This window comes from Ursus maritimus, unplaced genomic scaffold (genome assembly GCF_017311325.1).
Source record: "Ursus maritimus isolate PB19 unplaced genomic scaffold, ASM1731132v1 scaffold_16, whole genome shotgun sequence".
Classification (NCBI taxonomy): Eukaryota; Metazoa; Chordata; class Mammalia; order Carnivora; family Ursidae; genus Ursus; species Ursus maritimus.
The window spans coordinates 20,589,266-20,614,446 of NW_024424008.1; the positions used below are offsets into that span (position 1 = coordinate 20,589,266).

General features: G+C 36.9%; 1 protein-coding gene across 2 annotated transcripts; it reads right to left on the reverse strand.

The window, feature by feature from the left end:
- Positions 1-524: 524 nt before the first annotated feature.
- Positions 525-22,877, reverse strand: PCF11 (PCF11 cleavage and polyadenylation factor subunit). 2 transcript variants are annotated; one of them, XM_040630965.1, is made up of 16 exons: positions 22,363-22,877; positions 18,520-18,645; positions 16,423-16,611; positions 15,886-16,091; positions 13,879-14,985; positions 13,305-13,485; positions 12,714-13,197; positions 10,599-12,163; positions 9,817-9,916; positions 6,466-6,585; positions 5,862-5,967; positions 4,053-4,236; positions 3,391-3,546; positions 3,042-3,134; positions 2,511-2,546; positions 525-1,626 (listed from the first exon to the last, which is right to left on the reverse strand). In XM_040630965.1, exons 1-16 carry the CDS (start codon positions 22,552-22,554, stop codon positions 1,411-1,413), a joined length of 5,061 nt encoding a protein of 1,686 aa, XP_040486899.1. In that variant the 5' UTR covers positions 22,555-22,877; the 3' UTR covers positions 525-1,410. The 2 variants fall into 2 exon arrangements, with proteins under 2 accessions (XP_040486899.1, XP_008702594.2); XM_008704372.2 differs by having other exon boundaries at positions 13,107-13,197; positions 22,363-22,873.
- Between the last annotated feature and the right edge of the window lie 2,304 nt (positions 22,878-25,181).

Sequence of the window (25,181 nt, forward strand, 5' to 3'; positions counted from 1 at the left end):
TTCAAGCCTTTGTGTTTGCTGTCCATTCTCCATAGATACCCTTCCCACCAGTGTGGACTCCACTCCTAGTTAATCCTCCAAGACCCATATACCGCCACCTCTATGAAGTCTTCCTTAACCCACTTCCAGGTAGTTTGATGCACCTACTTAAGGTATTCATTTTAACTGCAAAAATAGTACAGAATAAAATGAAGCAAAGCCAGGTCTGCATTCTTACTCTGCAACTTTCTGAGTGATTCGATCTGTACATTGGGGATACCGTCTACTATGTAGGATTATCTGTAAATAATACCAAAGATACATACAAAAAATTTGCCAATGCCTACCACACAGTAAACACTCAACAAACTGACTTTCATTGTTTTTGTATGCCCATCTCCTCCAATAGATGGCAGAAAAGATTAAGAGTTCCTGGCTTATAGCAGGTGCCATGTTCACGTTTTAAAGAACGGTGATGAACAAAGTTATAAAAAGTCACATTCTAAAGCCATTCAAGAAATAAAGAGATACAAACTGGAAGTTTCTTCATCATTCTATTTATTACATGTATGAATATTAACATCTCATGGTATCCATCTAATTCAGTCAAAACCAACAAAGGAAAAAGGTTAACCATGTTTCAAGTGAACATTCTTACAGATTCCCCTGTAACTTAAAATAGAAATATGTTCATCTGCATTAAATCGTTTGACATATTTGAAAAATGTCATTAAAAAAAAAATCACCTTTAGTACTTAAATATATCTGTTAATCGTTTGATGGCATCAGTGTCCAAGTTCAATAAAAGTTGCTTCATTAGATACTTTTCAAAAATGGACATCTGGATGGTTCTCTATAGCTAGAGAGATATATATGCAAAGTCCTATTTCGTTTTTAAAATTTCTTCAAATCTGGCTTTTCTATTTGAGAAAAGTCCTGCAGTGCTCTCTCACACCCCTCTTTTGAAGGATAAAACTAACCAGAATTTGCTTCTTTAATCGTGGGAAGCTACTAGAAAAAAAATCTTATGCTGAGGTTGCTGTTAATTCCATTTTCACCCAATAAAAAGTACAGAAACACTGTCTTTATTTGATGGTGTGCATAAATATTACACTCCATGGATAGCAAAAATATTTTTTATTTATAATTTACAGTTTCACAAGTGAAAATCGTACATTTTTACACATACAATTTCATTTTGTTAAATTTGCACACATCTACAGAACTTTCACACAACAAGCACCTGAAACTGTGCAGGCAGTAGGAAATGCAAATACTAAAATGTATTTATTAACCAAATGATAGCTGAAGGCCCTGCCTCAGCTAGACAATTTATATAGATATATGTCTATATATACATAAAAAATTCTTCACCTTCTATATCCAACAGCAGCTTTTTTTAAAAAGAAAAACATACCTTTCTCATTTTATTTAAACTGACTCGACTGTATCATTTTCTGTTTTAATTTCAGTGGGTGTTGCTATGCTTTCCTCTGTACAAGCTGGTGGGGTATCAATTCGTTCTTCCTTAACTTTGGGACTTTCACAGGGTTCCTGCAATTCGTTTTTGACAATGTTCAACATAATGTTCAAAGGGTTTTCAACCGGTGTCTTGCTGGGAGATGGTGTACAATCAAATGAAGATGTCTACAAAATGAAAAGCTCTGTGAGTTCTGATTAAAGTTCAAAGGTATCACATTAAATGATATTTAGTTTTATAAGACCCTTGTATGGGCAAAGAAACACACATACAACCAAATGCAACTGAAATACCTGCTTCCCCATAAAACACGTCATGAAAGCAGCCAATAAAAGATTTACTGAGCATTTAATATGTACTCAGCAATGATCTAAGCCAAGAAAAGCAGTAACCAATTTAAGGCCAAAAGAAGTTGAATGATTAGACATACCTCTATAGTTAACCCCACAGAGATAGTAACTGCTATATATACTCTGGAATCTTTATGACTATCCTTATTTCAAATACTCTGACTTCACAAACCATCAGAACATCCTAGAAAGTCTACTCTTTGAATGACCTAATTCAATCTTCCAAACTGCTTCCTGAACCAGTCAGTGTTCATTGTTTGGTTCAAAAAAATGGTTATTCTCAAATATAAAAATGTGAACTTCTAAGGTCAACAGACATGTCTTTCATATTTCACTTGTGATCATTTAAAAAGTATTCCTATGTTATATGGCTAAAAAAGAAAAAGAAAAAAAGAAAAGGCAGTAACTCTAGAAACCTGTTTCCATCATGATCGTTCAGTTTCTCTTACATTTCTCTAGGCCTACTGCTCTAGTAAAAGACATTAAGATTCAAGTGAATAGAATGCAAGGAATACAGAAATTTCAAAATTTAAATCAGACCCTATCAACCTAGCACCAATATTTGGTGAACAACCTAAATGATACATCAAAACACAAAACAGCTCAATCAACAAGGTTAAAATAACAATATTGCTCTGATGCAAAAAGTAACAAAATTTATTCACGTAAATGAGAACAAACAGCAACCAGAAAGAACTTACATTTTGATAATCTTCGTAACATGATGGATGATAAATCTGAAGCAAAAGAAAAAAAAGTAGGTATTCACATGTATATTAATTTCTAATGGACTATTCTGATATATTTTCTTTTTAATTCACACCAGAAAATAACTATCTTTGAAAAGGTAACGAAAACCACTTTGTGGTTTCATCCCAATTTCTCCTTAAACTTGCTTTCTATACTTAAGTAGATAACATGGTATACTCTGAAGACAGAAACAGTATTTTATAATGAAATACAAATTCAAAATTAAAATAGCGTGATTAGGCAGAAACCCGACTGACTAGATTTAGAAGACCCCGTCTGGGTTTATCATTAACTAGTTATGCAACCTCTTAAATAAGTATAGAACCAATGATGGCTAAGATACCTTCCCACTCAAACACTGTAACTAAAGTCCAACACCTTTCTTACAAAAATCAAAACACAAGAACATTTTTCATTCAAAGTGACAAGTTACCCCCTACAAAAAAATATAATCCTAACACTTATAAAGAACTGAAAATTACCTTTCCATCTACTCTAATAGCATTTTTCAAATGCCATTCCTCCTCTTCTTCATCCCAGTATTGTTCAAATTGTTCTTGACAGATTTCACAACTCTAAAACAGAATCATATAAAATCAAATTTATAGAACACATTCAATCACATGAGGTAAAAATATATAAACACTTTATTAAGTAGAAGAAGGAATTTAAGGGTTATCTGGAAGTTCAATATACAGTACAGATATAAAATAAGTTCTAAGGATTTTGCATTCTTCCATGCAAAAAGAGTTAACATTTCACTGTTGTTGGTCACTGGTAAGGAAGTCAGGGGCATTACCAGAGGTAAAAAATTTAATATTCTTCTCTTACCTCAACTGCTCCAGCTGGTCCAGCAGGTACACTTTGGAACTCCTTTTCTTTAGCAGCCTCCTGAGTCTTGAGCACAACTTCTTCATGCACCTTTTCAAAAAACTGGCTCTTTGCACGTTCTTCCAAATCAGCTATTTCCTCAAATTCTATCCAGTCCTTAAAAGGAGTTGATTTAAAAAGAATATTTTCATTTGTTTCTAAACTTTTACTGCTTATCTTCAATATAATGCCATTTAAAGATAAGGGTACATTTGTCTACAAAATAATATTGATTTTTTTGAAATTATACCTTCTCTATGAACCCCATAACTAATAGACAACATAAAGCACTATTGAACAATTAAGATCTTAATGTTCATTTTCCATTACCTCTAGAATTACAACTACTAATCTAAACGATTAAATTTCACATACAATTTTTTACAAAAAAAATGTCACAGAAAAATTGGAATTTTAGAGTTAGAAGAAACATGTTTGTCCTACTCTTATCTCAACAAAAAGCAAATACATACTCTTCAAATTTATTTAAAAATACCTTTTATATTCTAGGGGTCAAATTCTATTCAGAAAATTCATGCGATAGCTCCCAGCAATTTTTTGAGCTAATACCCTTACGGAATATGATTTAAAGGTTAAAAGATGGTTTGGAGTGTATTACTTACTGTTAAACTGTAGTACCAACGTCTATGCGTGACTTTTCTGCTAACATCTTTTTCAGTTCTATTTTGCCGATAATGCCAGTCCAAGTGATCTGCGTATACATCTGTCTGTGATGTTGTAAACCTCATTCCACAGGAGTAACACTGAATACCAGTGTACAGTCGATTTATAACACTATCATAACGTCTATTTTGAAAAACACAGAAATCATCTTTAGTTTTGACAACATGGCTAAATGGCCTTTAAAAAAAAGGGAGTTACAAATATTTCAGTTTTCTGTATTTTAATAATGGTGAAGCTGTTATTATGTGACAAAATAATGTTTCAGCCAAAAGCCGGCTGAACCAATACCCAAAGATCAGCATTATTCTCTAATAGTGTGTCATTAACCCTCTTTAAAATAACTTTCGTGAATTTTAGAACATGGAGTCTATCCTCCTATTGACAGGCCTGGTTATTTCCTTTCTAGCTAAAAATGGAATGATCATCTGCTAACTGCCCCACCCCTCATCTAAAGAAAGGTGAAAGTGGTACAGAAGAAATAGTAAGAGTATAGATTACTAAAAAATTAGACTAATGGGAAGCTGCGGTCAGCATCAATTCTTAAAATTCTGGGCTCCCTATTTGGAAAGAAATAGGTATACAAACCAACTAACTGAACAAACACAGCAGTTATTAACTGTTAATACTGAATAATGATTTAATAAAAAATGGTTTTATTTTTATAGGGAAGAGTTGGTAGGACAGTAGAAGAGTTAGCTCAGTCTTCATTTTCAAGAAGTCAACAGATTGTCTAAATGTTATAAATCAAGAAATGTGGCAAATCAGAAAAATATGTTATCTTTTAAGAAACAGAAGTAAATGTAAGGAACGATAACTAAGAGTTAAAAATGGTTAAAAAATGATTCTGGGTAAAGAGTAGTACCAGAAGAAAAGGATGCCATCTTTTATTATAAGCCTTTATTGTAAGCCTTTCATTATAAAACTTTAATTATGTGAATCACTTTGAAAAAAAATTTATTTTAAAAGGTATAACCATTAAGTGCCTATATTTTTATAAAGTGCCCATAAGGATATGAGTCCATAAAGCACCTTTAAGTTTTTTTATATGAGATATACAGGCAACAGAATATTAGGAAAAAATATGCACCAAATGTTAAATGAGTATTTATAAGTAAGAAATGCAGGTTAATTTTTATTTTCTTGATTTTATTTATTTGAATTTTCTTTTCTTTTTTTTTTTAAGTAGGCTCCATGCCAAGGTGGGGCTGGAACTCATGACCGAGATCAGAGTTGCATGCTCTATGGACTGAGCTAGCCAGGTGCCTCAGAATTTTCTAATGTCCTACAATGAACATGCATTACTTATGAAAACAGATTTTTAAAAAATTTCTTAAATACTAGACTACAGAAATCTCATTTTCATATCTTCAAAAGCACAAGAATATCAAATATAGAAAAAATGATTAAAAAAATGAAGATATAAGGAAGACATGATTTATGAACAGCTAATATTTTAACTCTCCATATTTAATGTACTAAACACAGACAGTAAAAAATAGTAATTTAGAGAAGGCCTATTGGCCTAAATACTTGTGCAGAAGACATATTTTAAAAGAGAATTTAAAAACTTAAAGGCTTCCTAAAGTTTATGTTACATATATTTTACTAGTTTAAAAAAAAGAAAAAATTCTACCTATATTTTATAAACAATAAGAGGAGTGACATGAATAGCACTAGTAATAACATCCACTGTTGTAATTAAAGTCACTGTCTTTATCTTGGAAAATCAGAAAAATTAGATTACATACTGTTTCAATTCTTCAATTGTAAAATTGGTAAGATCTGGAACATCCTGATCTTCAGTTTGATCTTCCTCCTCTTCAGGGGGAGGCTGAGCAGCAACTTCATTTACTTCTTCAATTGAAAGAAAAAAAAAAAAACAAACAAATTTCTCTATACCATTCTCTAAGCATTCTTAGGGGAACACTATTGTGTTATAAACAAGAACCCCATCTTTTCTATTCATTGTATTTACTGGCCGAAGAAACAAATACAATTCTTTATTTTGATAAGCAGTATTAGGTGTGATTTCTTAAAAGTCAATTTTCATGAAATTTTATTTCATCAATATTCAAATCTTTTTAAAAGCTAAATTAATGAAGAATAGTGAAGAATCAGCACATGATATTTGCAGGAATGTCAGCTGAAACAACATGCACTATAAAAGTATCAATGCCATCTGAGAAAATTTATGAAGAATTTCATTATTAACCAATTATATTTGATTTTCAGAAAAAAATAAAAAATTCAATTATTGTAAGAACTTTTATCATAAATTATTATATTAAATTACACATACATCTTTATAACTGAGTGAAATTTTGTATAGATGAATTATAGAATCATACTTACGAGTTGTAGCTGAATCAGGCTGAGACAATTTGAGAATTCCTGTTTTTAGCAGTTTTGAAAATAATTCATTTACATCCACCTGACTGAGATGATTATCAGGATATGCCTTAGGAAGAGCTCCTTTAAAAAAATAACACTCTTAATTGAAAGAACTTAAAGATGCACATTACGCCAAGCAATTTTTAAATTTTCTCCAAGATGCCTTATCAACAATAAATTTGACAAAATCTTGTTAAGGATAAGTGTAATTATCTCAGAAGCTCCAAAAAAAGAATTTTTCATTTAGGTTAGCAAGTCATCATGTCTTTAAAAATATATTCTAGGATAAATACTAAAAGCTAACACTGAAAACACTGATACTTTGTGTTTATTAAGTACTTTGTATGTATTATCTTAAAAAAAAAAAGTTACTACCTACTTTTCCCTAATTAAATCCATGCCAAAGAAAAGCAGAATACGGAGAACGGAAAGCCTCATGCTCCCTTCTACTTAATCCACCTCTAGATCCAACTTCCACCTTTCTAATTTTCTACTTCTCATCTTCTAACCATATTGGGAAAGATAGTTTTGTACAGATGAACAGATTGCTATCTCTCAGCATAGATTTCCAGGAGGGGAAAAAAAAAATACCCAAAGTCTAAGTGAAAGTATTCCTGCCCTCCCCTCCCGTGACCACCCAGGAGAACTAATGCAGGAAGATGAGTGATGTTGCTCAGAGTATACCTGCCCCTCTGACCTTTGCTGAAGTAGTGCACTTGCAAAGCAGCTCAAGCTACTGCTGAACAGGGGTCAGGGTTATTAAAGCTTCAATAATTTCACTAAATGCGACAAGGTGTTGTAACAGTCTTCTTTTTAAAACTCATTGGTGAGGAATCAATCTTACATACTTTGCTAAGCACTAATCTAATCATTATTCTTTAAATCAACTACAAACAATATTTTAATGTATTTATATGTCATTATTATGCACCTCCCTATACCTCTAGAAAAAAGTTCTGAACTACTACAAATTGCTCTTAATGGCAGAAAATTCAATTTGCATCCACAATACACATAATCCCGGCCCTTAACCCCTGCGTACTCTACACTTAACACAGCCCCTTGTACGGAGGTAGGTTAATTAATATCTATTGAAATGAAATGTCTAAATATATGAATGAATAAATTAACCTCGTCAGTTACAATAGCATTTCACACACTAAACATTTATACTTCATTAGAATTAGCTATTTATGTTTCAGAGTTGTAAATAGCTATTCACAAGTCTTCGGGCAGACAAGTTTAGTGATCAAGGGCATGAACTATGGACCCAGATGGGGATTCTAACCAGAAATTCTACTTTCTAGTTGTGTGACATGACCAGGTTGCTTATTGTGCCTCAGTTTTACAAAAGGGTAATAATAACTGTTCTTGCCTAAGGTTGTTATTAGGATTAAATAAATTAGTATTTGTAAGGCAATGAGGTGTTTGGAATTAAATATAGTGTTTACTGTTTTTAAAAAAAAGAAAAAGGTAAATAGTGTGGTGCCTGGGTATCTGCCTTCAGCTCAGGTCATGATCTCAGGATCCACGTCAGGCTCCATGCTCAGTGGGGAGTCTGCTTGAGAGTCATTTCCTCTGCCCCTCCCCCTGCTCTGTCTCAAATAAATAAATCTTTTTAAAAAAAAATTAAAGAATAAATGAACATAGAAGTATATTTACTACTAAGAGAGGGGTGTTTTTACTTTCATTTTAGAGAAGAAACCTTAAGAGAAGCTGAATACAGAACAATGAATACTTTTCACATCTCTAATAGTAAGCGAACTTGAAGAAGGAAGGCATACCTAGAAGGAAAACATGTGATTTCCTCTGTGACATGGCCATGCCCTATATGTATACACATGCACCCCAAGGTTATAAACACAAAAAGAAAATTTGCATCTTTTTTTTAATCTCTTGTATACAAAAAAGGAAAAATTTGCACTTTTTGCACACTATCTCATGCCACCAACCCCAACACAACAAATCCTCTACTCAACAAGAAAAACTGAGTTCTAAAGGAAAATATATTAATATAGCAGAAGTTGCAAAGTACTTTTGCATATACTACCTTATTTGATTCTCTTAAACAAAAATTCCCAAGCAAATACTGACTTTATTGTCTCCTGTCTACAGAGGAAGCAACTGAATCGCAGGATATTTGCTTATACCCTGCTCACCTATAAAGTAGTAAAGTATAGCTTTTAACACACTGGTCTTCTGATTTTAGATCCCAATTCTTTACTTCCCTTTTCATTACAGTGACAACAACAAAATATTAATTAATCCTAATTGTCAATCAGAAATTTTTTTAAAAAATCCTTCAAATTAATTGAATGAATTCTTGTGATACCACAGTTTAAGAACTAAAGCATAAACTAGAACTTGGCTAGGACTTCCCTAGTTACTTCAGAAGTTTTGGAAAACTCCCTAAATTTGTAAGCTAAACAGAGCCACGCTAGAGCATGTTTCTGAAAATGTCTGTTTTAATGATTCAGAAATAAAGCAAGTACCACTACAATTTGGTTGAGCTAGTTCTCAGTATACTAAAACTTTGCAGTTTGTTTTATAAATCACCATAATTTATATACTTCCTGTTTTTCTTATATTAAAACTAAAATTCACTTTTAAAGCTCTCATATCCAATACTGTTATATCCACGGCAATACTGTTATGCCTCACCCCATAGTAACAAAAGAGCTTATTAGGGGACCTGGCTAGAGAGTCACAGTTTTTTCTGCTTTTTGTTTTGTTTTAGTTTTAAGTAAGCTCTAGGCCCAATATGGAGCTTGAACTCATGACCTCAAGATCAAGAGTCACATGCTGTACCGACTGAGCCAGCCAGGCACCCCATTTCTACTTCCTTTTTTAACATACTGTGTACGATTATTATTTGAGAGCCCATGAAAGACATATGAATCAATCAACTTTATAAGGCAGTGTCCCCAGTATTCACTTTATGTTTACTGGATCATCACATACACATTCACACAAAACAAAAACTCAAAATATCAAGTAATTGACATTTCTGAGGTTTATCATTTATCTCATTTGACCTCAACACAAATGTCACTCTCCTACCCCACCTCCTAAACTTCCCTTCTTTTTTATGGTCTACAAACTTCTGGCTAACCACCTCTAGTTGCAAACAGGATCAGTGTGAATACACATCAACAATGTAAACTCACAAAGCGAACAAAAAATTCCAGCCAGATTAAGTTTCTCTAAATTGCATATACCCTCTCAAAATTGTCACTTCATAAAATCAACAAAGTAGCTACTCAACAAAACTATTTGTTCGGAAAAAACCCACAAAGTTCAGAAAGTGCATACCTGAAGGATTCTGAACAAATGCTCCAGGATTTTGTGGATGAACCGGCAAAAACTGTTGTCCTTGGCCAAATGCTACCGGCTGAGCAACACCAGTAAGAACCTTTAAGAGAAACCTTGGTTTTAAGAACATCCTTTCTATATTTTAACTAAAACTTTAACAATCTAAACATATAAAAACATTGAAGATATCATAAACCCTGGTTTCCATAATAAAAACTTACAAGTATAACTTGACTGGGTCACTTCATTTCTAGCCTTTCTACAAAAAAGGAAAAATAATACCTTCCCTTACCTGTTTCATAGCATTGTAAGGAACTGAGGATGAAAGTGAAGCTTCTCAGAAAAGTTTAAGATACTATGCAAACATACAGTAGCCAACAAGTTCTGTGACCTCCCACAAATCACTTTACCTTGCTAGTGCTTTCCCTTATTTTACAAATAGAACTGATATCCAGAGATGTGACCTGTATAACAGCTAGTTACCAGCAAAGCTGAGGCCAGAACTCCTAACCTGGCTCCTTCCCACAGATATCAAAAGCCTACTTTTAATTATCAATCTGTTAATTCTTTTTTGATCATCCTGCTTGGACATCATACTTTGCACTGCAAAGTAGATTGTAAAAAACAAACATCTACTGTACAGGCATACAAACATTGTATTTGTTATCCAGAGTGAAGCAGGACTTCTATATATTGCTGCTATGTAAACAAATATTCAGAAATATCAAAAATGGTTCATATCTGCATATAACATCATTTTAGAGTAACTGCAGCAGACTTACCTGTTGAGATGCCTGAATATTTCCTACTGTTATTGGAGCAGGTAAATTGCCAAAGTTTCCAAATTGGGAACTCTGAAGATTCTTTTCATCAAAATAGTGTCCAGAAGCTCTGTTAAGGGGATTGGAGAAGCTCTGGTTTCCAGGGCCATGTGGTCCATTAAAATTTGGTCCTTGAGGTGAATCAAACATTTGTTCATGTCTTTGGAACTGTAGTCCTTGGGATGGGGCATTAAAAGCATTGCCAGGTGGATCACTATATGGACCAGTCTGATTGAAAGACACTGATTCAAGCCTCTGTGAAGGATGATTGTCAAATCGTGTGCTTTGAAGACCAAGAGGAATATCAAACCTTGATGCTTGCTGGTGTTGTGGACCATCAAATCTTTGAGGTACACCATCAAATCTTGGTTGAACCTGCTGTCCAGGTGGTCCATCAAATCTCTGTGGGCCTGGCTGACCAGTTCTTTCAAATCTAGGACCTGGCTGCCCATGTAATCCATCAAATCTTGGCAAGAGTGATGGCTGACCTGGCTGCCCATCAAACCTTAAAGCATGACAACCTTCAAACCTTGGACCACCTTGACCCAGAGGCCCTTCAATTCTCAGGCCACCTCCTGGCACAGAAGGACCCTCAAACCTCATTCCACCTCCTTGTTGGACTAACGGTCCTTCAAACCTGATCCCAACCCCTGGCTGACCATGTGGACCCTCAAACCTAAGGTTCCCACCAAGTTGATTATGTTGTCCTTCAAACCTTAAACCGGCTACTGACTGACCATGGGGGCCCTCAAACCTCATTCCAACTCCCTGCTGTAGCAAAGGGCCCTCAAATCTGATCCCACCTGCTGGCTGACCATGAGGTCCATCAAACCTAATTGCAGCCCCTGATGGACCATGACCCCCTTCAAATCTAAGTCCACCAACAGGTTGACCTCGGGGATTATCAAATCTAAGTCCACCCACAGGCTGACCATGAGGTCCCTCAAACCTTAGACCACCCACAGGTTGACCCCGATGTCCCTCAAACCTGAGACCACCCACAGGCTGGCCCCCTGGACCTTCAAATCGCAAACCACCTGCAGATCCCTCAAACCTCAGACCAGGGGAACCTTCAAACCGAAAACCACCTCCTCCTGCTTGACCAATCGGCCCCTCAAACCGCAGAGGTGTCCCTACTGGTCCTGGAGGACCTTCAAATCTCAAAGGACACCCACCTCCTAGCTGACCTTGTGGTCCTTCAAATCTCAAAGGGCCACCTCCCCCCATTTGTCCTGGTGACCCATCAAACCGAAGAGAACCTGGTGTAGGAGGTCCATCAATTCTAGGGCTTAATTTATTAGGTCCTTCAAAAATCATCTTGGTTGGGCCATCTCTTGTTACTGATGGCCTACTAGGTCCATCAAATAATGGTCTATCTTCAGCTAAAGCTGTAAGTCGCTGATTTGTATCAAGGCCGGCAAATCTTGATGCTGGGCTATCTACAAATGGTTTATCTGAATCTTCATATCTAGGTCGCTTAAGTGGAAAACGATCATTGAATGGTGATCTCTGCTCTTCTCGTACACCTTTTAAAAAGAAAAACAAGTTATTTTCCCTGAATCTGAATTTATATCAAAATATCTTCAATCTCCTATTTTCATGTGAATGTTTAGCCAAAAATATCCAAAACTATCTCACTTAATTACAGGGGAAGGAAAAGACAGCATAATCAAGCAGCAGGTAAGAGGATGCCCACTAGAGTCAGACACACCTGGGTTTAAAAAAAAAAAAAAAAAAAAATCCCCATTCTGTTAACTAATGATTCGACTTTGAGAGCAAGTTATTTAACCTCTCTGGTCTTGATTCCTATCTGTAATATAGGATAATATATATTTAATTGGGTTGTTGTGAGGATTAAATCAGTTTACATATATAAGAAGGAACCTAAGAAAATTACCTAACACATTAGGGTGGCCCTGTAAATATTAGCTCCCTTCCCTTCCCTTTCAGGGAAAAAAATGAAACAAAACAAAAGGTAGTCTGAACAGTCACAAAAATCCATCCCCACTTAGCTTGTTCATTTTCCCTTCACTGCTGTGTGATTCAATAGGCATAATCTGATTTAACTTTTTCTACCTTTAGCAGAGACTTGCTCGTCATGTCTTCTCCGGCCCTCATGGGGTGAAAGATTCTCAGCATAAGTACGACTCCCAGATATAGGAGAAAGACGTCTTGCTCTTTCACTAAATTGTTCTTTTCTGTCAAACTGTGCTCCACTATTCCTACTTGCATGTTTACTTTTGGATGGCTCACATTCTATTCCAGACAACAAGGCATCAGTCAAAGGGTAGTCAAAAATATCAGGATCTAAGAGATCAAGTCTTGGAAATGAATGCTGAACCTGTGTCCTTTTCAGTTTTGCTTTATGTTCATAGTAGGTTAATTCAGCATCAGATAAGAGAGGTTTCTTTTTTAATCCACCTTTATTTTCTTCTGTAGGACTATCCCGTACATTGCATCTATGTTTACCTTCTTGATACTGAAATAGCTGTCGAATTTGATGCACAACAACAAGGAACTCATCCTGTGTAATTTCACCAGATGCTAAACGTTCACTCGTCTGTGTAGGGGTGATAAAAGGAAATCAAATATTTTAAATATAAAAAGTGCTTACAAAAAAAACTTAGACAAAAGAGAATAATGACTACATATGATCACAGTAACTACCTTTTGAAGTAATTCTCTTTTGCTTGCAAGAGTTAACTCTTTAGGAATCTGAAGATTGGCATCTACACTTAAGCGATGCTGCTGCTTTGGGGCTCGAGGTGACAAGATTCCTTTAGTGCTTGACCAGCTCTCCCTATGCCTTAGATGAGGAGATTTACTATGTTCATCACCCTGTTGTAAGCTGAAACCATAAAAGCAGTACATTACTTCATAAAAATTGTTTAAATTTCTCAGGACCATATGCCAAAGGATCTGGTTAAAACAAATATATTTAACCATAAAAGTTAACTAAATGATTAAGAGCACAAGATCTGCAGTCAGGAAAAATCACACATGAATTCTAATTCTTGCATGTCCTAGATGTACAATTTTAGGTAGATTAGTTAACCTGTCTAAACTTCAGTTTCCTTATCTGTAAAACAGGAATAATGGTATTTCACCCACAGAGTTGTTAAGAAATAAATGGAAAAAATATAACTATAGCATCCAACAAATATTGCCCAATTTTTAAATTAACACTATATTTTAAAATGTACAATTTATTCTACTTGATTAAAAATTGTTAACATCCTACCTTTTATTTTCTTCCCAACCAGATTTCCATCTTTTGGTAGACTTGGAACTTTGCCAATTTTCTACATTCTCCTTTGGTTCAGTGCCCGACTTTGTAGAATGCTGATTTGCAGCTTCTTGTGGTCTTTCCTCCTCAGTCTTTTTTATTCGCCTTGGATCTCGAATATCCTGTTTATTACTTCTCTTAGCATTTCGCTCTTCCCTGGAAGGTAGCGTAAACTCTTCCATATGTGACTGCTTAACTCCTGATTGCCGAATCTTTCCAGCTTTGGGCGTCGAAGTTGGAGACATACTCCTTTGCCTTCGTTTAGGTGACCGCCTATCTCTTCTCTTCGGAGAATGTATAATTGGTGACCGAGACTTGGGTGATCTCGATCTTGATCGCTTTCTAGTACTTGATCTCCCTGGTTTTGTCCCTTGTTTTTCTGATTCTTCCGTTATTGTATCCTGCTTTTGTACAATGCCATTGATGATTTTATTTCTACTTCCAACCAGTCTGTGTTCAGATGATTTCATGTGCTCATCTTTATCCTTTTTTTCTGCAGTTTTTCTCTTCTCTTTTACATCATCATCTTTGCTATCAGTCTTATCCTGAAGATGTTTTTTTAACCTTGGATCTCTCTTGCTCATTTCAGACACCCTTGCACTTTCAGATTCCTGATTTTTCAAGTCTTTTGTGTGGGATAATTTGTTTTTCAGAGGTGATGGTGATTTAGATTTAGATTTAGATTTAGAATCTAATTGGTCAAGTTCTTTCTTGGTTATTTTTTCACCTGATTTACTTTTCTCTTGCTTAGATGAGTTTAGTTTTTCAGAGGGTACAGTTTTACTTGTCTTAGTATCAGATTGGTTCAATGTGTTCATTAGGAATTCCTTCCTGTGACTCTGATCTTTTCCATGTGAAGAATGTTGACTCATCCTATTAAGACGGGGATCCCGATTAGTTCCTTTCAAATCCTGAATTTGTAAGGATGGACCAGGACGGCTTTTCTCAGGTTGCACAGGAACCTGATGGGGAGGTTTAACTGCCATAGGGGGAATTTGTGGAACATGTAATTTGGATGGTACAGATCCAGAACCTAAGTTGGATGTCTCCTGCTGAATAAGTGTTCATGTTAATACATAGAAAATGCAGATTATTTGTCAGGAAATGAAAAACCAAAGAATGGAATGTTTATTCAATAAATCCATTCAATACTATATTTATGCTGTATACTTCTAGTGTTCAAGTAGAGATTAAAATGAAAAGAAAGTTCATGTATTTATGGGGCTTGTTATTTCTTACTAGTCCTTTGCTTTGGGGGTTTTATAATACAATCTTTAAGTAGAATGAAAAAAAATTCTCCATCTTCCTAATTATTCACGATTCTGAACAAGACTTCTACTAAGAAACTGCTAAATAAATCACTGCACTCCAAGTGCACAAGTGTCAAAGAGTCATTCCAGCTAAATTTTAGGTCATAAAATTTAGGTCCTTCTAATGTCAGTGATAAGGAACTTATAAAATTTTGCCTTCCTCTATTTCCTTACTCTTAAATTCAAGTGCTAAGTAAAATAACTTAGTAAAAGGTCATTCATGCATGGAAATATGTAATCTTCCTGCCCTCCTTAGTTTTGTGATGGCTTTCTTTTGTAGGCTTCTAAGAACCAGATTTCTGTTCATGAAACCTAAGCTTATAAAACATTAAAGACTATGCAAAAACATTCACAACAACACACCTACCACCTTGGGACAGGCATTAAATTCATATGACATGTTAATAAACTAAGGTGCTATCTTAAAAGACAGCAATTTAAAAGAAAGTATTTGAAAGACAATAGTGTAGTTTACATTCAATTGACTTCTACAGTAAGAAGTTAAAATTTTGGTCTAACATAACATAATCTGCAAAATAAAAGTGGACAAAGAACACACTACTAACAAAAATAACATGCTCATACAATTCAAACACAAAATAATAACTTCTCTATCAGAAGACAGGTTTAAAATATTTAAAATGCCAAATATCCTCTACTTACCAGTTGTGCCTTAGCTTGCTCTAGCTCAAGCTCCAGCTTTTTCTGCTGAAGTTCTAACAACTGTTTTTGTTTTGCCAGTAACTGCTGCCTTATTAGTTGTTCTTGGGTAAGATTCTTTTGTATATCAGGAACAATTGGAGGAGTGGAGATGCTAGGGGAACTGACCACTGTGCCAGGTGTTGAAGGCTCTTCAGGCTATAAGAAAAAATAGTGGGTTAAAAAAATATATTTCACAGCTAAAAAAGAAGCTAAGGGGAAACTAAAAATTATCAGCTTCTCTCTTAAATACTATCCATAATCATAAATGGCCAATCATGTTTAAAAGCACACAGAAAATTTTCCAAAAAATTAAAAACCAAAATAAGCATATTGTGATACCTAAACAAGAAGAATGTATTTTTAAATGTACTGTAAACCTGTGTGTAAAAAACATGTTTTTTAACTAAACTGATTCAGCACAGGGTATTCTTGAGATTTCTTCCTAGCAAGAAATTTTAGATAAATCAAAATTCATATTAAAACTTACCGATTTATTTAAAAATTTAGGATTCACATGGATGCTAGATGTATTCACATTGGGGGGCAGAGGTTTAATAGGCCAAGCAGGATCTAACGAATTGACTCTGACATCCAGGGCATAAAGTTTCTTCAAAGGGAATATTTCATCCCATGTGGAACGTAATTTAAATAAACTTTTTCTAGTATTTTCATCCACCTAGAACAACAGAACAATTCTATGGCTTGTTAAGTTACTATAGAATGTTTTAAATATTAAGTATTAAAGCTACATAAATCTCTGTTAAACTCAATATAGCAAACATACTATTCACTCACAAATATATGCAACAGTAATAACTTATTAAAGGTATATTTGGTTTGTAAACATAAATAAATTTCTCCCACAGAAGAACATTAGAAAAATTAGTCACTATCCCCTAGCCTGCATGAAAGCAAGCAACTAAACAATTCTTTATATTTTTAATAGTATAAAATGTTTCCAAATTTTAGGGCTTAATACAGCATTCCTTATGTTATTCTTACTCCGAACAAAAGTGTGAAACGAGAAAACAGTTCACCTGATGGTTTAAATTTTATTAAAACAAAACTCACTACCAATTTTCTGCACTACAATTTGGTTGGGACCTATGAGTTATTTGTGGTGTGGAAGGCACCTTAAAAATTGAAATTCACAAAAATCTTACCCACTGATGAGCTTCATTCAGTTTTATATAATTTATCTGCTCATGCTTGTGATGGGAATAATAACAATGATATTCAAAAACTAGCCAGCAGGGAAACCTAGTACTTGGGAAAACTGAATTGGAATTTTAACTTTAGGATAAAGCCTTGACCATATTCGAGTCTTTAGAGAATTATACTTACTATAAAGTCATTTTTATCAAATGCAGTGTCAAGACCCTATTAGATTCAGTAAAAGATACTCTACCAAACACCCAACAAAATCTGAACATAATGAAACTGAAACCAAGAGGCTGGTTTAGCTACCCAACTTCTGTAATATAAAATTGGCTTCTCCTTAGACTACAGCTTCAGGTAAGCAGCATTTAGCCAAGGTCTACAATACACTATTAATTAACAAGCTCCTTAATACAATTTGAAATACAGCTTTCCAAATTTCTTCTGCATATATTCACTAACAGAAGAAAAAAATTACTCCAAGTAGCAGCTATACATTTTCTGTTCTAAAAGTAAAATCTCATAATAGTTCTTTCAAAATAATCCCAATTCTCCAAGTCTGACAACTGTTAAGAGTTCTCCAAACACAACAGGTGCAGCTAATAAAAGAACTACCAATTTTTTGTTAGGAAACAATATTTAAAACTAAATTGCTCACAAATGTCCTTTTGCTCAGTGTGCAAGATAAAACCTTCCAGGAAGAGAATTATTACTCCAGCAAATCCCTTGTCTTCCTCAATTTAATACTCTATTAACCAAACTACCAGATTCAATGTTATGGAAGGAACCTGCAAACTCTAAGTATAGAAACTAAGAAGACTTTCTTCTAAACACTAAATGCAGGTTAAAAGTATTTCCAAAATAACCTAAAGCAATTAACTGGCCCACCATTCACACATACCTACAACATTCACAAAAAAAACAAAAACAAAAAAACCACCATACTTGGAACAAAGTAACAAGAGGAAACATTTCAAAAAAAAAAAAAAATCACAAAAGTTTCAGGCACCAATCACAGGTTGAGACACACTGGAAGATTACACTTTTCTTTTTCAGATAGGAATAGTCAACATCCTAACACCAGAAACCTAAACAATGAAATTTGAAGTACTCTCGACAGCTTCAGATCTTTTTGCCCATGTACTAGTGATGGAACAGATCTTTCAATAAAATGAACAAACTCAATTAAAAACAAAACAAAACAAATTCTAAAAGAAAACCCATCTATTCTTGAATGGAACATGTAAAACCCCAAAATCTGCTTTAAAAATCTAACATAAAACACTAACTTTAGCATGGTACTTGATAAAGATCCAAGAGAATACAACATTTCACCACCCAAGAAAACCCAACACAAAGACAAGTATTTATTTAATCAGGAACACATTTTTTTAAAAAATTCAAATGTTTCTAAATGCATATATACCTTTTCAAACACACAAATAAATGTTGCAACTAGATTTTTAGTAAAGGCAGTGAGATACTCTCTTCCAACGTTTTTCACGATAGAATCCATAAGGTACATAACAGGAAGCTTCTCTGAGGAAGGAGCCTGAAGTGATAAAAAGAAACTGAGAAGTTTAGTATAATGAATTGTCACCATAGAATTACTTTTAAAAGTGAGGTTTCAAACCCACAATACAGACTTCTATTTTCCTTGGCACTAAGTACTTTTGAGTTAACCTTTATGAAACTTAAAATGTTCAACCAAGTTCTCATCTCTTACAATGGTCTTCAGTTGAGCATATAAAATAAGCTCCGAACTAGAAGAAAAACTGTAACTTTTAATACATTCGACACTCAATGGAATTTCAGGTTCACATGGTTTAAAAACAAAAACAAAACACCTGTGTTTTAAGTGACCACGGGGTGGCAGGGATATTTTCTGTAACCCAAGTGTAAGTTTTGTGAAATTAACTTATTATAGTGTGCCTAGACTCAATGAAGTTTCCAGACTTCTGGCAGAAACCCTCATTTCCATATTTATATTTTATATGTTAAAGTCTATGACACTTCTGTTACCTGTAAAATCATTAGGATTACTTCTCTATAATCCAATGAACAAAGAAATTAAGTACACTTCACATATGAAGTTAATGGCAAAAAAAAAAAAAACACTCTTAAACTTGCACGTGAACATGCAGGAAGGTGCAAGTTGTTACTGATACAAGAAAAACTGGATGGAGCAGCTGCTGAGTCATGTAAATCAGGTCGAACTTGACTCTGGAAACCAGGATTTGTTCTGAAGATTTTCTTCACAGCATGGACTCTCCGTCGAAATTTTTTTCCTCTGACATGCACAAACCAGGGTTTCTAAATTTGTGCAAAGCCAGTGTGGTGATGCTGATACAGGTAGCCCTTTCCAAAGCAAAGAAACGTTGCCCCAGTTCAACTGCAATGCCTACCCACCACTGGCTTTTAGAATGTACAGCAAGTTTCCAGAAAGCATCAGCAGGTTCACAGACTTGAGGAGCATTAAGACACACCATATAAACTGTTAACTCCGACTCCACAGGAACACCCATGATTTAAAAACAAAAACAAAAAAAATCATCCCCATTTACCCATCCCATGTGTATCGGAATCTTAACCCTGAACAACACTTACCCATAGCTACCTGTAGCTAGGGTAGGCTCACAGTTCTGCAGTACACAATGCCGTATTTCACAAAACCAAATTGCCCATACAAGTGTGTGGAAGTGCTCTTGCTTCTGATAACACCTTTACAACCAAAGTTGGCCAAGGAAACCTTTGAATAACTTTGTATGAAAAATTTCTTTTACGGTCCTTTCTAATAAAAGGGTTCACAAGGCCACTGTATGTGGGTAAACTAGTAAATACCAACATGTCAAATGCTTTATTGCTGTGTCTTTATCTTACCATGTCATGTTTTACACCATTTTAATCATTGTTGTACTTATGAAGATAGGCTCTCTTTAAAACCAAAATCTGTTCAGTAGGCTAATTTTTTATTGTACAAGTGAATCCTGTATGTAATATTTTTTCACTACTATTGCCTCATGGGAGGAGTCAAATAAGGTGTGAATCCTTAAGTTTAGTAATGCTGAGACGCTAGAGAATAAGGACACAAACATTCACCTCCAGAAAACACAAAACCAAGCCAGTTTGCTACCAAATGACAGAAAATCCCTCCCCTCACCCTCAATCCCAACCCTGATTATTTCCCCAGTGACTTTTACATCTTTTCCTCAACCTGGCTTTCCAAAAATAACCAGGAAACGTGTGCCAAAAAAAATTTCAGCTTTTATCAGCAAATAGTCCAACTATTTTCACCACTCTGTGTAGCCATACACAAATACAAATTTTAATGTGGTCACTATAGTCAGCATTTAGTTTTCACTTTTTGAAGGTCTTCGGATCCATTAAAAACCAGCAAGGAAACTGTTGAGTGACAACCTGCACTGCTAAACATTAGGCTCTGTGGAATATTAGTAATCCCAAAAATACTAATTAGATTTTTTAAATCAATATTATTTAATTTAAAAAATAGGAAAGTGCAGTTTTGTTTTTTAAAAAAAGCATTCAATGTCAAGTTAAGCCTTCAACAAGGCAAAAACTTAGTTTTCATGTCTAACATGTTTGTGGTATCAATAAAAAGGATGTTGAGTATGAGGAATGCTTCCTTTTTAAGTCTCATACTTTAAAAAAAGAACAATAGCTGTTTCACAGACATTCACAGGAAAAGGTGAATGAAGACTTGTATTTCAGCTGTCAGACTGAGCATGACAAACTTGCAGGGCCCTTAAAAACAAAACAAAACAAAACAAAACACCTTTACTTTTTGTCCTCTTTAAATTAAGGTATGAAAGGACCACCTGAAACCGTGTATCTTGTGAACAGATTTACCCAAAAGAGTGGATGGAACCTAAAGAATGAACCCAAGTCACTTAAAGACTTTTGTTTAAAACACACAACCACGTAGATAAAAATAAGTCTTGGAAACAGATTCTACACCTTACAAAGGTAAATAAAAAAGACAAGTACATATTTTATATGTTTTATTCACAAATTTTATAATACCAGTCACACATTTCAAAACCATTTATTAGAGTCAGACCACTCAGTTGTACACTAGACAGAAACCGCCTCTAAACAATATATTGGTGGTTGTTGTTAAAGTGGCCTTTTAAAAGGGGTTCACTCTGCTAAAAGGAGGCTCATCCTGTTAATTTCAATCACTAACAACTAGAAAAAACTAAACCATAAGTACAAGCTTGAAAAATAACTTAGAACGTAATACTGGGAAGCTATTAAAACTCATTATGATAACTAAGTTTAACAGTAACTTAAATGACATTATCGCTCCCACATGAATCCACAGAAGAGGAGGACTACAGGGAAATAAAGGGTGGCAGAGGACCACTTCTGTCAAGGGGTGAAGAAAAGCACGTCTTCACTATCAGGGAAGGGAGGAAAAAAAGAGAAAAGGAAGAGGAGGAGGGACTGAACTTTTCAAAAAAAACTACAAGTACGTGTTACCCACTGGGCCAGTTCTCCACCTACAGGTTGGATAAGATCTCCTCCCCCCACCCAAACCCCACCCTCACCCCCGATTTCCCGTAGTTTGGGGCACATTAGACCCTCCGATAGGAGAATAAAAGTTGTATCTAGCCGCCCCCACCCCAAAACGGGGCTGACGGGTGTGAGCAGCTGCCTGGCTGGCAGGGAATGGATTCTCCTCTCTTCCCTTTCGCATCATGTGCTTTTCAGGCGCCATGTTGGGCTCCTAACAGGCGGCTGCTCCACTCGGGGCCAATTCCCTATTCCCACCCACCAACAGCTCGCTCCCAGGTCCCCCTTCACCTCCTTCCAACCCACAGAGCACAATTACCCAAAAGGGTAAGGGGGGGTGGGGGGGAGGGCTGGGAATGGGAGAACCACCACTCCCCACCCTCCCGGGGGTTAAAATGGTTTTAACTCTTACTTCCCCACACCACAAACTGCCTTTTAAGTCTCCCCCTCCCCAAAGGGCTCTATTCAAAGCGTGTGTGTCGGGATATACAATGCGGTGGCCTAAATAGGGAGTTGGTAAGCGGAAGTGGGACTCCACCCTTTATCCTCCCCACTCCCTCCCCCACAAGAGAGGCCCACGCTCGAAGCCTGGGCCAAAGACCGAGCCTGAGTTGGAGGTGGAGGGTTGGAGAGGAGGAACACTGTCCCCCTTTGGATGGAAGCGAGACCTGGGATGAGGCTGACACTAAAATCAGGGAGTATTAGAAGAATAGGAGGCTGCGGGGTGTATAAAAACCTTGGCGGTTTGGGCCTCGATGAGAGAGACGATCTCCTTGGCGAAGGGCAGGTTCTCCTCGGCTAGAATGGTCAGCATATTGATGTGCGGTTTGCTATTGAAGGTCAGGTCTTCGAGTGATGACTGATAATCCCGACAGGCGTCCTCCCGGGCCCCCGCAGTACCGGCCTCGGCCGGCGTCTGCTCTGACATTGCGCCGCGGCCCCCCTCCGAGGTCCGCCGCAGCTGAAGCTGAAGCCGCTCTCGACACCCCGCCTCCCTTCCGATCCTCTTCCTCTCCCCTGGTCTCGCGGCTCCGGCTTCACCACATGCTGACCGCGGAGGGGGGTTGGGGGACGACACAGGGGGAACCTCGGGTATGAAACGCCGCCGTCTCAAGGGTGATTTCCGTCCACTTCCAGCCGCCACAGAAGCTTCTTTCTCCACAGACACAAAATGGCGGCGGCAGTGGCGGCTCCAGCTCCGAAAATGTCTGTGTTCCCAACCGCTGCGTCGTGCGAAATGAGCAAGGGGAGGGGAAATGTGCGGTAAAAGGGCGGGGCCGTTGAAAAAAACAGGCGTGATTGGCTCAGCCAGCAACGTCACAAGCCCCGCCTTCGGCCCTTGCGCAGGACGTCCTGGCACCGCCTTCTTCTACGGACCCTACCCGGGCTTTCGCAACACCTCCTGTTCAGAGGTGCGGTAAAAAAGACGGCCCCTCTCATTGGCGGATTCATAAGAGACTGTTCGATCATTTGTTACCATAACAACCCATTCAGGGAGGCCAATAGGCTTGGGGGGAGGCTGTTCCCGAGGCCCAACCCAACCAGTTTAAGGGGAAAGCTCAGCCGTTCCCCCACTTCGTCCCTCCCTCCGCAATCCCCTAGCCACTGAGCGGTTCCGTCAATCATTCTCCCTCCCGTCTGCCCCGGCGGCCGCGTTAGGGGAGTGGGGGCTGAGAGGAGCGAAGGCTTTTCGCCCGCCTCACCCCACCTTGCGGCTCGCGATTCAGGTGCTCCCGAGAGCCAGGGAGGGTCCAGTTTCGGGGCAGAGTGTCCCTCCTGGAACTGAGACCCGGAGTGAGACGCTGAATTTACCCCGGACCTGGGAAGAGTCGTTGGAGATAGACTCCAGCACGGTGCTTCCCACATCTACAAACAAAAACACCTAGGCCGGCTTTCTTGAGTCGACTCCCCGGGAAAATGCTTTTATTTAGAGGTTGTGTGCGAAAGGCTTTTCCCTAGGGATTTGGAGATCTTAGGAGCCTACAGGAAGGGTTTCACACAACGGCCACAGACAGCCTCGAGCCTGAAAGCTTCTCTCTCTTAGTCTTCACTTTGAAATAGCCTAAGAATACTCTATTTGGGGCACGTAGGAAAAAAAATACGTTTTACTTGCAAGTCTTTGGCCAGACTTCTGAAATCCTTTGGAAGCTGGTGACGATGATCTCGAAACACAAAGCGTTCAAATAGTTTTGCCATGGAGCTTTATCATAGCACAATAAACTAAAAAGGTGTGTTTTGTTGCGTGTGTGTGTGTTTTATTGACTAGATGGTAACCTAAATGTAGTCTAAAAAAAGGTGTTAATTACAAAAATTTGCTTCACGATTTTCCTCCTTTGACTACTAGGCTCTGCAGAGATACTTTGTTACCCAGGAGAAACCGCTCTTAATAAGTGAATTCCTGTATTTGTCCCATATAAAGTAACATTTTCATGTCTTATTTTTGTTTAGCTTTGAGTTTTTTAAAGCAGCTTTATTGAAGTATAATACATTGTAAACTGCGCATACATAAAATGTACAAGACTTTGACATGATATCGTGCTTGCACGTGATACCTCATATGAATGAGAAGTAAAACCTGGGGAAGAGAGCTTGTCTTTTCTCATTTGAAGCTAAGAAATATTGTTAAATAAGTTTTATTGATTTCAGTAATTTTGTACCATTGTTAGTGTTGATAGTAGTTAATTAATTAATTAATTAATTTAAGTAGGCTCCAGCCCAGCGTGGAGCCCAGGGGCCTGAACTCACCACCCGCATATGAAGACCTGATGAGAGCCAGTTGTCTAACTGAGCGTTTGTGGCTGTATTTAGAAGTAATAGACACAGTTAAAATAAAGGAACTTTCAAAGTTTCTGCTCTCTGGAGGGAAATGTGGAAGTAAAATAGGCCTCCAATAGTTTTCCTTGTAATTTTAAAGGTGAATTTATTTACTAAACTTTGAGTTATAAAAGCTGTGTGCTTTTCATTATTTTTTAATTACCTGTTAACAACCAAGTGTGCTTTAAAAAAATTTTTCAGGGGTGCCTGGGTGGCTCAGCCAGTTAAGCACCCAAACTCTTGAACTTCAGCTTGAACACCATGAACTTCGGCTCAGGTTGTGATCTCAGGGTCCTGAGATCCAGCCTTTCCTCTGGCTCTGCACTCAGTGGGGAGTCGGCTTGAGAATTCTCTCTCCCTCTCCCTCTGACCTTCCATCCTGCTTGTGTGGCTTGTGCTCTCTCTCTCTCAAATAAATACATAAAATCATTTTTAAAATTAAAGGTTTATTTATTTATCTGCGAGAGAGAGTGCATGCACACAAGTGGGGGAAGGGGTAGAAGGAGAAAATATCAAAGCAGACTCTGGCTGAGCAAGGAGACCAACACGGAGCTGGATCTCACGACCCATGAGATCAGGACCTGAGCAGAAACCAAGAGTCAGAGGCTTAACCGGCTGAGCCACCCAGGAGCCCCAATAAATAAATCTCTAAAAAAATAAAATAAAGGGGCAGCTGGGTGGCTCAGTCAGTTAAGCATCTGCCTTCTGCTCAGGTTATGATCCCAGTCCTGAGATTGATCC

What these genes read in the sequence shown, in the direction of transcription:
- PCF11 (XM_040630965.1), bottom strand. Translation starts at nt 22,554, where the DNA reads ATGTCAGAGCAGACGCCGGCCGAGGCCGGTACTGCGGGGGCCCGGGAG. An exon ending in TCGAGGCCCAAACCGCCAAG is followed by an intron (nt 18,646 to 22,362) that starts GTTTTTATACAC and finishes TTATCACTTCAG; the next exon opens with GCTCCTTCCTCAGAGAAGCT. An exon ending in GCCTGATTCAGCTACAACTC is followed by an intron (nt 5,968 to 6,465) that starts GTAAGTATGATT and finishes TTTCAATTGAAG; the next exon opens with AAGTAAATGAAGTTGCTGCT.